The sequence below is a fragment of the Falco cherrug genome, chromosome 17, assembly GCF_023634085.1.
Source record: "Falco cherrug isolate bFalChe1 chromosome 17, bFalChe1.pri, whole genome shotgun sequence".
NCBI lineage: Eukaryota > Metazoa > Chordata > Aves > Falconiformes > Falconidae > Falco > Falco cherrug.
The window spans coordinates 1,561,768-1,575,772 of record NC_073713.1 but is presented as its reverse complement, the minus strand read 5'-3'; the positions used below and the strand labels follow the sequence as shown (position 1 = coordinate 1,575,772).

The 14,005-nt window shown below is 50.2% G+C and overlaps 1 protein-coding gene across 1 annotated transcript; it reads right to left on the bottom strand.

The window, feature by feature from the left end:
- Positions 1–1,389: 1,389 nt before the first annotated feature.
- On the bottom strand, positions 1,390–13,935 carry POU2AF2 (POU class 2 homeobox associating factor 2). The gene is made up of 4 exons (XM_027806785.2): positions 7,817–13,935; positions 3,552–3,594; positions 2,502–2,797; positions 1,390–1,930 (listed from the first exon to the last, which is right to left on the bottom strand). The coding sequence occupies exons 1-4, from the start codon at positions 7,967–7,969 to the stop codon at positions 1,523–1,525; spliced, it is 900 nt and encodes a 299-aa protein (XP_027662586.2). The 5' UTR covers positions 7,970–13,935; the 3' UTR covers positions 1,390–1,522.
- Positions 13,936–14,005: the final 70 nt, after the last annotated feature.

Genomic DNA, 14,005 nt, shown 5'->3' with positions numbered 1-14,005 from the left:
GGTTTGCAGGTGCCTGAACAGCCGGGGAGGTGGTGTCTGCCAGGTGTGGGCTGAGCAAAGGGCTCACGGCTGCTGTGAGCGCACCGAGGTGCAGGGACGTCCCTGGGCTGCAGGGTGCGGGTGCCGGGGTGGTGCTGAGCGGTAATGGCTGTGAGAGCTCGGGCTTTGTGCAGAGGACTGGCCTGGCTCCCTTGCAGCTCGGCAGCGTTGCTTACAGGGGCCTGGCATTGCTGCCCGCTTCTAGGTGCAGCGCTGCGCCCCCGGCCCACGCTCCCCCACAGAGAGGTGCCTGCAGGCAGCATGGCACAGAGCGATGCTCTGGGCCCGATCCTGCCACCCCCGTGCCATTTACGATCCCTGGAGGGCGCCGAGAAGGCTCCGAGTGCCCCATCAGCCCCAGGATTTGAGGAGAAAAGGCAAGGAGGGCCTTAAACATCTCATCACTACACACCCCCAGGCCCTGGAAAGCTCCTGTTGCTCCTCAGCGAGGTTTTGCGGCCGCTCCGGTGGGTGCCAGGCTGGGGGATGCTGCACCGCTGCCTGCGGTGGCTGCACGGGAGAGCGGCCACCTCCGCGTGTGTCTGCGTGTGCAGAGCTACCTCTAGTGGCCGTGGGGCTGGGGCCGGGGCTCCACGTCAGCCCGGGTCCCAGTCACAGCCCCCCCGGGGGCGTTCTGGCCAGGGGCTGGCACCGAGGGCGAACAGCTCCCTGGTTTCCTCGGGGCGAGAGGGAAATGCGGGACGACGTGTTCTGCGCGTTGCAGGGGGGAGGGATGGCGATGGCCAGGCTTCCTTGGGCGCACATCAGCGGACAGCACAGTGCCCCAGCCACCCCTGCCAGCGCCCTAAGCTGTCTGCCAAGCCCTGGTGCAGTGTGGTGGGCTTTATCTGGTTGTAGCCTTCTGTGCGGTGGGCTCAAACGTGCCACACTTTGGCTACCCTGGCCGCAGCTGCTGCCCAAGACGATGGCACGTGCACAGCAGGCTAGCGTTGGGGACGTACGTTTACGCTGCTGGGTGACCAGATGCTGTTATACAGACCGTGTGATTAACGAGGGCTTCCCTCAGCCCCCACCTGCTCCCCAGCCTTCCCAAACCTCTTCTGGTAACATTGCTCTGTAGATGTAGTTTAGGGTTTAGAGCAACCTGTTTTCTCAGCATCCGAGAAGAAGTTCCTGGCATCCTTGTTTGTAGGAAAGGCCCATAGAATGCAGATATTTTCCAGGCCATGTATTTCACTTGTAGCACAGTGGTACTGTGAGCAATGACTTTTATAAGGCACTAGAAGGCATCACTATAAGCTATTATAAGCTTATATATATATTAAAAAAAAATGTATAAAATATAAGCTATAAGATTGTATTTCTAATGTGATTCCAAGTGATTGTGTTTCTACCAGAGCATAAAGCATTGCATGTTGTTAGCATCCTCCGTTTGAAGGACCAGCTGTAGGAAAAAGCGTGCAAGTAATTAATTTGCTGCAGTAATGGTCCATTTTTCTTTTCCTCCGGCTATTACCTCTTATCAGTAAGTTCTCCGGCCTTCGTAAGTCCCCCAGATGGGACTTCCATCCTCTTTTGCCCAGGCAGAGTTATCATGAAGGGGTGGCGTCTCCGAGGACTGCTCTGCCGTGAGGTGGCTCATCCTGGAGGTAAGCTCGTTTGCCACAGAAATGAAGGGTGGGAAGGAGTAGGGTGAGGTGGCAGCGTAGCTGGGGGTGTAGTGGACATCTTCAAGGGGATGCAGAGGGTAGGGCTGGGCTCCGGGGATGGCTGGGGTCCAACCTGAGCTTCGGTATGGAGAAACGCCTCCGGACTCGTGTGAGGAGAGGCAGCTGGCGCTAGCAGGCAGTGCTTGCAGAGGGTCTGAGCACACCCCGTCCGGCTGGTTGAAGTTGAAGCTGTCGGGTGAGGTCTGCTCCCAGGGCTCCCTCTGCACGGCAGTGGGGAGAGAAGGCAAGAAAGACCCTTAAGAATAAAAGCTTGTCCTGGTGGTAATGGCATATCCCAGAGCCTAGCTGGGAGCACTCACAAGGGTTTCTGTTGCTCTAGGGCAGTGTTTGGTGTTAAAACTGTTGAAAGGAAACATCCGTGCTGCCAGTAGCGGGAAAGGCCTGGAACAGGCTCCCAGTGGGATTGAGCAGCCCTGACCCGGCAGGGCCTGGGGGTGTGAATGGGGCTGGCTCCGTGGAAGCAGCAGGGATGGGGACAGGCAACAGCGTGGAGCCAAAAACCTAAGGAGCTTAATGGAGTAGTTGCTTTGGGGAGCAGGGAAGGTTGTTAACCTAGGAGCTGGTCTCCAACAGGAAGAGGGCACAATTAGACAGAGGACGGGATCAAAGAGAAAAAAACTTTCCCCCTCAGCCCTGCCCCACTGCTGCGTGCTCTGCCGTGGCTGCCTCCTGCAACAGGCACGTCCCTCCCGCACGAGTCCCCCGGACCTAACCCCGGCTTTAGGTTGGGTGATCTTTCATCGGGTGACTGACAGCCATAGGCTCACTCACTAGTAGGAAGTGCGCTGTGTCATTAGGGAAGGATGGCAGGAGAGGGGGCACAGAAGGGCTGAAGAAGGAGCTGGTACCAGCTGTGAGGGGAGTAGCACGGTAATCCCCGTATTGGTCGGTGAGATACGGGTCCAGAAGTGCCGGGTAGCCCTGAGTGGCAGAGGAATCGCACGAGAAAGGCTTGGACCCTAGAGGGGACAAGCAGACATCGCTGACAAACTGCTTTGTGTTGTGGAAATCCAACTCAGTTGTGAAGGATCTCCTGACGCCACAGTAGCCAGCCATGGTAGGTAAGCCTGTGGTGGTCAGAAAAAGAGGTTGGCTAAAGGGAAACTGTAACAGCAGCACCTGGGGAGCCACAGAGCTACGGGTACCTCTGCAGGTGCAAAGGAGAGCCCTTTTCCCTCTAGCATCACCCAGGGCAGGAGTCAAGCCTCTCCTGAAACAGGTGTGTCAGCCCAAGTGCTTTTAGCACCTCGGACGTCCCTGATCCAGCTGATGACCTCCATCTGCAGCAAGCCAAATGTATTTTGGGAAGCTTCTAGCATGAGCCTGGGGGAGGTTGAGGTTAGTTTTGCCAGCCTTTGCTTCTTCCGTGCTCTGCTACAGCCCTCGTGGAGGAGGATGGGGTCACAGCTGCAAAACCACCTGCCATCTGTTCCAGCCTCACTCCTCTTTCCCTGCTCAAGAGCTCAAGCAACAAAACAGGTCAGCTCCTGTTTCCTACTTTCTCTCTTCAGCTCCAGGGAAAACTGGAAGATGCAGAGGGAAAAGAAGGGGTTCTGCATGGCACCACTATCAAAAGAGGTGGGAACTGCTTTAATTACCTCTCTTTCCCCTCTTTGGGAAGTTCATACCAGGTTACAGGGGTCTTTCTCTTATTACCGCTGCTCCTGTTTTGACTCTTTCAATTACTTTCCTCCTGGACCCCCTCTCTGAGGGGTGGCCCTGCCCCAGCAGTCCTTTGCTCACTTCATGTCCTTTGGAGAAGCAGCAGTGCCAACTGTCCCACCCGCGTGGAAGCTATTTACTGGTGGGGGAAAACCTCACCTGGCATTTGGACAAACGGTGACTGCGGTGTGCTGGTGCTGCCCTGCAAAAGATAAAGATATGTTAAAAAATGTCTTTTCAAAGCAAGGCAGCTCTGTAAGATCAGAGCTTGGGAAGGTGTCAGTGTAATTCAGACACACTATTTGAGCCTCGGTGCTATCGGTGTGAAGAGCTTTACGAGATTTTAAGCCTGGGGCCTCTGAGGTATTAGCAGATAGAGGCTAAGAACAGATTTTGAAGGTCTTGTGTAGAGCGGATAACAGTAGAAGTATCAAGATAACTGGCTTCTTTTTGACAACTGGCAGGGACCCTTGACGCAGGCGTAACACTCCGCAGTGATTTTGGTGTTGGCACAAAAGAGGTCTCAATAAGATGGTGTCTGAGCTCTTGGCTGGTCTAAACGGGCAGGCTCTGCACTGCCCACGTTCTAGCTCAGCTCTCCTGTGCTGCATCTACTTGCCACAGAGCCGCTTTAGCTGGCCCATTCTAGCAGGCCAAGCAGGCTGTGTGTAGAAGGCCTATTTGGGTGCCACAGCAATACTGCTAATAATAACCTCCTCTCGGTCCCTAGGCAAGGGAGAATTAGCACCGAGTGACCCTGGTGCTCACAGAGGTCAATTCCTTACAAAGCACCGTGGCAACGGCATCTGCAGAGCTCAGACACACAATTTCACCAAGTTCTGTTTCTGGACCACTGAACCCACGCAGCAGAAATGCAGTGCCCACAGCTGCATTTACTTCAGCCGCGCTGTCGCTCTGGCCAGCGGCGGTGGCATGCTATTTTCGGTTTGCATAGCACAAACAGGAGGTTCCTGCCATAGCAAGCAACCAAATTTAGAGGTTTAGATTTGAATTAAATTTGCCAGTGCTAGGACTTCCTTTTAATGCTGAGGGAGGTTTGCAGCTGCTCCCTGCTCCGTCATGAAAATGAGCTCTGAGCCCACACAAGTCACAGGGGCTGTGGGAGCGAGAGGAGGTGTCAGGAAGGAGCCCTTTGGCTCGCGGGTAGATGAGAGTGTTCACGTTGCAGGGTCAGGGCCGGGGCTTGCACCTGTCTCCAGCTGGGCCATTTTCAGCTGCAGACCTCGGTGAGGATCGTAGCTGGTGATACATGCTGCCCTGCAAAGCTAAAGCCTCCACATGCAAATCTGGTCTCAGCAGACACCCCTCCCTCAGCATCCAGGTCACTTTAGTAATACCTTCTCCTGGTTCGAGGGTTTTATCCCACCACCTGCTCTGCCTGCCCATGGCCATCTTATCCTTTACGCAGCTCGTGTTGCATTCGCTGAGGAGGAACCTCTTTGAAAGTAATGGTGCAGGCCTCTGCGCTAGTGTTTAGACCCCAGTCTTAACTGTCATCTGGCAGCCCTAATATCGTGTTTGAGGAAAACGTTGAGTTAGGAGGTGCAGGTAGCACAGATGCTGTCTACAGGTTGGGCTGCAGTGATGAGAGCTGGGATGCTTTGCTGGAGGGACAGGAAGGTCCCTGAGCACAGCTGCCAGCCTCTGGTATGGAGCATTTCAAATTACCAGTGCGTCCAAGCTCATCTTTGATCCTGGCTGTTCAACAGCCAGTGAAACTATCTGACTGTGTCACAGGCAGCAGGTCCTCTCGCACACACCTGTGATGGATAGCCTCAGAGCTGAATTAGCTGCCAGGGCTTCACTTGCCTTAATTCAATTCCTAGAGCCTCTGCAGCATCTGCTGCTTTGGCCTCCCCCGGCACAGGCACCCAGGTACTTGCAGAGACCAACATTTCACTTGCCTCCTGGCTCCTTATCAGGCGATGAATGGCTTGGCTTAATTGAAGCCCATTAGTTCATTTCCTCCTTGCATTACTTCCTTACAGTGCTGTAGCACCAGCTGGATCTTCTGCAACACATCGGTGTCTGTTTAGCATCACTTCAGCCCACAGCACGTTCAGTTATTGATAAGCTTGGTCTCAGCCTGTCTCACACACGGTGGTGGGGCAGAGATCCTGGCTGGGGGTCCTCCAGAGAGCTGTGTTGCTTCGCTGCCTTCGTAACCCAGGAATGTTGTTCAGCTACAAGGCTGCCTCGGGCAGGGCACTAAATGTAAGGATCCAGGTCAAAATAACGGCCTGGCCCTGTAATGGGGGACCTATGGTGCCCTCTGACCATACTTTGGTTTCAGTGTATCTCCTCTCTGGGCCCAGCCTGTAGTACAGCAGCTGAAGTGACAAAAATTAACAATAAAAGCAAAGCTTAGTCTGGACGAGGCACCTCACTGGTTTGCTGCTGACGGCCAGCTTGCTGAATGATCTGTCCCTGGCCTCCGCATGCTGCTGGGCGTAGTGCTCCACCTGTGTCCCCATCCGTTTTCCCCCCCTGTGAGAAGAGGTAATCCTTTTATCGTGCAGAGGGTAACTGCTGGTTCCTGCCTACGTGATGGGTGAGCCAAAGGGGGAAAGGTCAGACCCTCCCTAAAGCCCTGGACCGAGCCCTTCTGCCCTGTGTTGTTGGGAGCTCAGAAACCCAAATTGTGTGGTTTTCATCGCAGTACATACATGCTGCTTTCCTATCGTTTGATGTGTGCAGGGCCTGGCTGTTCTGCTGCCTCAGTGAACAGCCCAGCAGCTCAGCTTTGATGAGTGATGACCTTTCCTTAGCAGCACAGATCTCCTCCACAGACCTCCCCTTGCACAACAAAGGCTTACTGATTTTGGAGCAAAGATCACGTTTGAACAAAAGATGCAGCTAAATTACACTGCATCATAAATATACAAAGGGGTGTTCAGTTATCTGCCATTTGCTTTGATTCTGGATTATATTATGTCAGATAAACAGAGCTGCACTTACAGCTGTTCTTTTCATGATACGTTCGAGCAAATACGGATGTTTGCCCTGCACAATAATTTTTCGTCTCTCATAGGGAATTAGCAACAGGGCTGATTTTGCATTAGAGACGCACACAACTGCTAAGCTTTGGAATACAAAGCAAAGGGTAATAAAGCAAGCAGCAAGTGTTTTACAGTTCCTAGGGCTTTGGATTGCAGCTGTTGAAATTTCCGCCTCCAGAAAGGGAGCAGGTAAGGCATGATAGTCATCAGCCAGGATCTGTTTTCTCAGTGAGCGCAAACACAGCAGTTGCTTCCTGCTGCTCCCCAAAACAGCCTTCCTAAAAGCCTGACCGGTGGGAGCATGTATTTTCCAGTGACTGCCCATGGCTCAGGGGGTCTTCTGCCTCTCTGAATTAGCTGAAGGCTGTGAAGATACCTATGGCTAGATCTTGCTTTGTTTGGTAATGCCCATGATGGTTTTCTGACTGTTTTGTTGCATAGAATTAATATCCATGAAAGCAACAGCCAGAAAAATACTCACAAGTCCCTCTGAGGTCTTTTTGTTTCACTAGAGGCAGAAAGCCTGAAGCAAATGGTCTGGGGTGGGGTGAGGGGGAAGCATCAAAGCTCCTAATATGTGCATTCTGCTTGTAGCAACTCAGGTCTCTGCTCCCAGCATCTTTCAGCATCTTGATGGCAGCTCCTCATCTGTCAGTGGCCCTATTGGTCCCAGTCAGCCTGGAAGTGAAGTGCTGCCGCTTGGTAAAGGTGCGTCTTAGAGCCCCAGGGCGATGGCGCACTGGGCCACTGGATGCCGCTTGCTGGCACCTGCAATATCGTGTCCTCTTCTGGGGACTGCATCGCTTTTCTGGCTAGTGATTGAGAAAAAACTGTGTGGTGTACTATAATTTGACTTAAGTTTTCTGTTGCTGTAGGACCACTTTAAGAATAAATCATCTTTTACAAAGTGATGCTTGGCCTCTTTCCAGACCATAACATCACAGCATCTTCCCTGGCACTCTAGTATGCCAGAGATGAGCTGGAAGGAGCACAACATTCAGGGAAGAGCATCTATTTTTGTGGCACTGAGTCGTTCAAGTGTAGCTAGTGAAAAAGGAAGTTGCCTTGGAAAGGTGTCATATGGAGGATGTGAAAGGATGAGAAATTTAGCATTACTGATTTGCTTAAAAAAAAAAAACAAAACACAACCAACTTTAATTCCTCAAAGGTTCACAGATGTAAAAAAAAAAAAACCAAACAAACCAAGAAGCCATCTGTGATCTTTTGGGGCAAACACTAGTGTTGCAAATGTTTTTGCTATTCCCTGTCAGTATTGGTAATGCCCTGAAATCAATGTAAACTGTCTTTAAACCCAGGGATTACATGACATGACTTTTCTGGTTTAAAAAAAAGGGGGTGGGGGGGGTGGGAAGTGGGGTGGGGAGGAGGAGTGCAGTGACTTACACTGAAGCGGGAGCCACTGCTCTGCCTGGATCGTTTTTCAGCAAGAAGATCTTTGACTGTGTGTTTCACTCGCACTCCTTGGTACACCCGTTTGCCAAAATCTGTAGGGACTGAGGGAATGAAACCAGCATTAGAGGAGTTCAGTGAATGCATAGAGCAGCTGGAAGAGGTTGTTGTGGAAGAAGCGAATCGATCGTCTCTGTCCACCAAGTTAGGAAGGAAGCATATAAGACTGCTGTTGTTAATACAAAATCATCCCTTGGGAGCCCAACAGCGAGGGCTGCTCATTTGCAGAAAGCAAAGACCGAGGTACCCTACCCTGTATTTCAGTACTGGGTGCCAAGTGGTTTCCCTGCAGCTCCCTTGCTGCCAGATGGTTTTGGGGGATCCTACATTTCCCCTTTGGGCCAGCAACATTTGGTTTAACCATACAGCCCCTATTGCTTTCAGCAGAGCTGCTGTGGTTTAGCCCCTCCTTGCCCTGCTGGAGTTGCTGGCTTTCAGCACGTAGCTCTGTGAGCTTTGATCGCAGCGTAGCAAAGGTGGAAATACCCTGGACAGCTGGTGCAGCTCCTCTGAATGGTGATGTGAATCACAGTGCAGATCTGGAAAGGAAAAGGAGCTGACTGCTCAGTCTGCTTTGTATCAACAGCAAATACAGACAGGTACTTGGGGACTCTGCTTTATCAAGGTTGAGGAAAGCACAAAAAGGGGTACAGTCACCCAAGAGGCTGATGGCAAGCCTGGCTCTCTTTATCTTGACCTGCCTGGAATAAAGCACAACCTGTCCGTTGGGTCTGTGTGACTTTTGGTGTGAGGCATCTGTCCTCTTCATCTGCCCAGATAAAGCTTTGCGAGATCTGCCTTGTGTACAGGCGTTTTGGCACAAGTGAGGGCACAGAGGCATGAGGTACAATACCAGGGACAGCTCTTTTATCCTGCCAGAACAGAGAGCTTGCACCTGTGGCACCAGGGAGGAGCATCCATGCGGGCTTTCATTGCAACCTGCCAGAGAAAAAGGTAACTTTGAAGCTAATCCCTTGGAAAACACTCAGCCGTGCTCTCCTGAGAGAACACAAACGGCCATTCTACAGCTGATGTGTTTGATCTCTGAAATTGTGATTTATCATTTTGCCCTTTTGCTTTTCAGGATGTGTCATTTGGCTCCATTTATCGCTTTCATGCATGTGGCATTGTGTCCCCAGGTGCACATACATGTGCAGAGATTAGAAAGGGAAGAGGAGAGGATCTGAACAACACAGAATCTCGGTGCTGGCTTAGGGTTACCCCAAACGTTTTCTGTTGGGCCACAGCAATTGCAATTTTGGGCAACTGCAACTTGGTTTTGGTGTTTGAGTAGCAATCGGAGAGACTTCAGCCAAGACTGGGCACAAGGCAAGCATTGCAAGAGGCAGTACCCCAAAAATCTTATGATCAAAATAGAGGTGAATGCTGACTCTGAATACCAACTAGCGAGTATCTGTGGACGAGCCAGGACAGAGACAGAAATGGATATCAGTTCTTGCACCTGAGAAGAATCTGTACAGTGAGGCTCTCATTTCCATGGCTCAAGGAAGAAATCTCCCTCCCGTAGTGCCTTCTCAGGACTGTTTTACTGAGAGCAGTTGGAAGCATGGGCACCCAGCGTGCACATGTAGCTGGAGCTCAAAAGCTGCGGTAGAGCCGGTGTAAGTGTCAGAAACAGCTACATTTCTGCGTTGAAAACTTCACATCTTTGCATGAGAATTCCTTTAGAGGTAACAGCGTTGCTGTTTGATAGAAAACTGAACTGTACAGCATAGTTCATTGAGCTCCAGTATGGTTTGATACCTGTGATAACTTGTGCAGCCTTTGCTAGCTGCATCCAGGCTTTGATTCAGAACAGAATTTCTGGAGAAGGACTGATGCCAAGGAGGCAGTCATGTTTAATTTTCAGAATGGGGATATTTCTAAAATAGTGTCGCTGGAAAAGCTGTGAGCAGCTTTTATTCTTTTATTCTGTAGTTTGATATTGCCAAGTCTTACAACCTCTCTTGTATTAACTGACCTTGCTTCTCCGTGACCATTTCTAGCAAGTGTCTGATGCTCTGCACTTCTGCCGTCCTGTTTTCCTGACCTCTTTACTATGGTCTAAAGACGTAAAGAAAAACACTTCCACACCTTCTCACTTTTACACGCGGGTGCTGTGCTATTGAAGTGACTTCACTCATATACCCACAGTTAGCCCTCTGCTCAAATTCTTAAAAGTATGTGATGTAACAGCTCTGTCCTCTAACCCTGGCTTTAACTTAGCCGTCCAGCCTCACGTAACCAAACCTGTTGCTTTCAGCGAGTTATTCAGCAGGATCTGATGCTGAGCTGTTGCAACTCCACATAACTTCGCTATTTGGCAGCATCAGAGAAGGGAATGCTAATTTAGGCCTAAGTTTATATAATTTTCAAGCAAATGAAATCATATTTCACATCACTTTAGTCTAACTGCCTTTTGGGAAAATTGCATTGTGAAGGAATATAAATTCAGTCTAGAGAAGGTGGAACATGCTAATAGATACTACTAAATTCTTGGGACATTAAAGATGCCACATGTTGATTTTAGATGATTCTTCTGACTTTTTTTTCTTAAAATATGAGCTCAAGGATAGCACAGTATGTTCTTTCCCTAGTATTTCCAAGATGATGCATCTTTATGGTGAGAAAAGTCAAGGTGCTGGAACTCACCTGTTTCCATTGTTGTCACTGCTGACAAGTCCCAGCTCTCAGATTCTGCAGGACTTTGGAGAAGGGCCATCCGTCATGAGCTTCCCAGCACAGAGTGAGGTCTGTGCTCATACTCCACTGGTAAAGTTCCAGCTGAGCCTGATGGAAATACGTTTTCTGCAATTTAGTGATGTCTCCATGATACCTTGTTTGGGATTTGCTTAAATGCAAATCTCTTGATGTGTGTTTCACTCCAATTTGCATGGTCAGTGTGGATCATTTCCCAAAGACTCTCTTTCCTGTCTGAGCTGACATTTCATGGATGAAAACTGCGGTTTACTGACAGAAGAATCTTGAGTTCCAGTGACAGGCTGGTAAGTCTTGCAGTGATGAGCCATCTCCTTACAGGTGAGGAACCTGGCTGGAAAAACAAGGCTTGGGACAAGAGCATCTTCTTATGTGTAGTGTGAGATACCTATGTGCTGTGGAAGATGCACACAGGAGACCTTACTCGGAGTAGTAGTGTCTCTCTGGGATCCCACCGGCTAGCTTGTGCATTACACAATTCACACTGGATATCTGGACGCTGTGAGCCCTGTGAGGCTTTGCATGGCATCCGCTAGCATCTGTGGGAAGAGGGGTAACACTCAGCCATGGACAGCATGCTCGTGGGACTGGCAGGAGCATCCTTTAGCAAACCCGCACGCTCCTGGGGCAGGGAGCATGGTTTGGAGTTTGGCTCTCTGTTATCAAGCAAGAGGTCCTCTTTCTGAAGGTCTAAGGTTGGTCTCCAGTTGAGCAGCCAGGAGGGGAAGCAGCAGCCAGGAAAGGAACTGTTCTTACACTGCTGCTGGAGTCCAATTCAAGGGACCCTGGGCCAGGTTAGCTATAGTCATTCCTCTCTTCCCAGCCTCCAAACGGTAGCAAGTCTGTTTCTGCAACATCTGAACCAAGAAGCAGCATAAAGCCTTTAAATTCTTCTTTAAGCACCGTCGCTCGTATCGTAGTTCTGAAACATATCCACGCTTGCTGGAAGAGTGCCATTTCCCCCGCAAGGTGGCTAGCACAACCCATCAATATGGTGAGGACAGGCTGTGATGAGGCAGACACTCTCGAGAGCTTTTTGGTACAAGTAGAGTGGGCTGGTGCACAGCATTGCTGTGCTCGTCTTACATGAGCAGGACAAGACTGGCGCCAATATGTTCCTCATAATTAAATATTTCTCCTCTTGTGGAGTCTGCTGCCAGCTTGCGGGTCTATTAGGTAAGGTCTGTCCCTCTCTGTAATTCCACGTCCTTTCCCCAGCATTGGCCCAGAGGTTAATTTGGCCTGTCATATGAACTGCCTTCCTGGGGAAGGCTATAGTTTTTTAAGTGTAATTATTCTTTTCCTTCAGAAGAAAAATAAAATACAGAGAGCAGCAGCTGGGAAAGCCTGCATCTGCTCAGGCCATTAAGGCAAGTGGGGAATGCAGAGCTGAAATAGCATCCTTTGTAATTCCTGATTTAAAGAATCAGTCACCAATTTTCAAGAGTGGAGGTTATCTTTATTCGGCAGCGCTGGGTGCATGGGGGGATTGCTCCACCAAAGTCATGCACACCTGAAGTGACGAATTATCTCACATTCATACAATAAAACAATGAATACTCAATTAACGCCTATACATATTCACTACCTAAACCTGCCTACTCTCACTTCGTATGTTAATTAGCTTATCAGTCCTTCGCTTGTGCAAATTCTTCCAAGAATTGTGGGCAGGGGTCTCCGGGACATGGGCAGTGGTCTTTGGGAGGAAGGCCGTAGGTGTTCCTCATGGTGTACTTTTCACCCTTTGCCTGGAATGTGGTGGTCTTGTAAGTTTGCAGTGTTCTTATCGGTCTGAGCTAATTTATGTCCTTGTCGACCATCTGTTTCTTATTCTTGTTTCTTTCAGTCGCTCCCTCTAGATAACTTATAAACAGGCCCCTTGTTAGAGAAAGTTAAAGAAAGAGAAACAGACTCCTTTCATAAACTATATAGTTACATGACCTAATTACTATACCTACATTCTTTGAGTAAATATATTTACACTTAACTTACTGTCCCTATTCCATACAATTTCTTCATATCATTAGGACCAGGTGTCTTTTTAAAGATAATTAGTACATTCTTTACGTCACCAATTCAAGAATTTAGTGCATCCTCAAAGTCAGTAATGAGGGTCTCTGAATGTTTGTCAACTCTTGGACAAACGAAAGCGCGGGCACTTTGTTCTTTATATAAATTGTGCATAGTTCATTATTCATTCCTAGTACTCTTAATTTCCAGAATGACTTGGGTGTTCTGCCAGCTCAGACACAAAGCTCAGGACCAAGAGGACATGACACAATCAAGCTCATGGAAGACTCAAGCTCCCGTATACAGTCTTTCACCATGTATATACTTTCTCTTGTGTAAAACAAGTCTTATTGTGTCCTGGCCGTTCCTGGACACCCCGTCCTGGTAGCCGCAGGTGCCTTGGGTTCAGCAGACAGGTGATGGAATGGGCAGGGAGTGCCAGGCAAGTTGGGAGAGCCTGGGCAGGTGTCAAGTCCCACCAACAGGTTTCGCTTGCCACCTGCCTCCTGGCAGGCTTCCCGGATAGCTCTGTCTTCCGTGCTGGATATTTATATACTTTGGTTAGAATAGACGAGCTGAATCCCGGCCCCATCCAAGCCAATAGCTTTGCACTTTCTAGCCGGTCCAGGGGTTTTCTGTACTGATCAGAAAATAATGATGTTGAAAACAACAGATCCTGCAGAATACAGAGATAAACTAAACACTCAGCCAGCCTTCCTTTAGGTGAGAGATAAATCTTATACTATGTTTTCATTTGAAAAAGCATCAGACCCCGATTTTCTCTGTAATTTAGTGAATTTGGTCATGTGCTTTCCATTCCCATCAGAGAGGAGAGCCGGTGTGTGTGGCCGGAGCTGCAGATTGTGTGCTGGCACATTCAACCCACATTTTGTGGCACATTTAGTACATCTCTTTGGTTTTAGCATGGCCTTTACCTGTGCCAAAGCAAAATTCCTGAGGATCGTGTCTCTCCTGTGTTACAGAAGCCTGGAAAAGCAGATGTAATGCTCAATGCGTATTTGTTTTATTCAGATTTTCCTTTCAACCTGCCTTCTCCTGCCTGAGCAAGGGGCCTACGTGGCGCCGAGCAGCGGCTGCAGCCGCCAGCGGACCCTCACCCTCGGCCGGGGAACACGTTCTGAAGGCACCGGAGAGAACTGCTGCGGCCTGTGCCGGCCTTCACGCTCCACTGCCGCCAGGTGTGGCCCCTCCGCCACCAGGGTGGGCCCGGCTCCCGGGAGAAGGGGCTCCGCCGTCCCAAAGGCGCCCCAGTCCCGCCGGCGCCTCAGCCCCGAGCGCCCAGGAACCCCGGTGAGGCGGCGCCGCTTCCCGCCGGGCCCGCTCGACCGCTGCACGCCCGCGGCCGGGTCCTGCGCGGCGATTGGTCGGCGGCTC

Excerpts from the sequence above, each read along its gene's own strand:
- POU2AF2 (XM_027806785.2), bottom strand. The coding sequence starts at position 7,969 with ATGCATTCACTGAACTCCTCTAATGCTGGTTTCATTCCCTCAGTCCCT. Across the intron at positions 3,595-7,816 it reads GCAGTGGCTCCCGCTTCAGT|GGCAGCACCAGCACACCGCA; the intron begins GTAAGTCACTGC and ends TATCTTTTGCAG. Across the intron at positions 2,798-3,551 it reads ACCGTTTGTCCAAATGCCAG|GCTTACCTACCATGGCTGGC; the intron begins GTGAGGTTTTCC and ends TGACCACCACAG.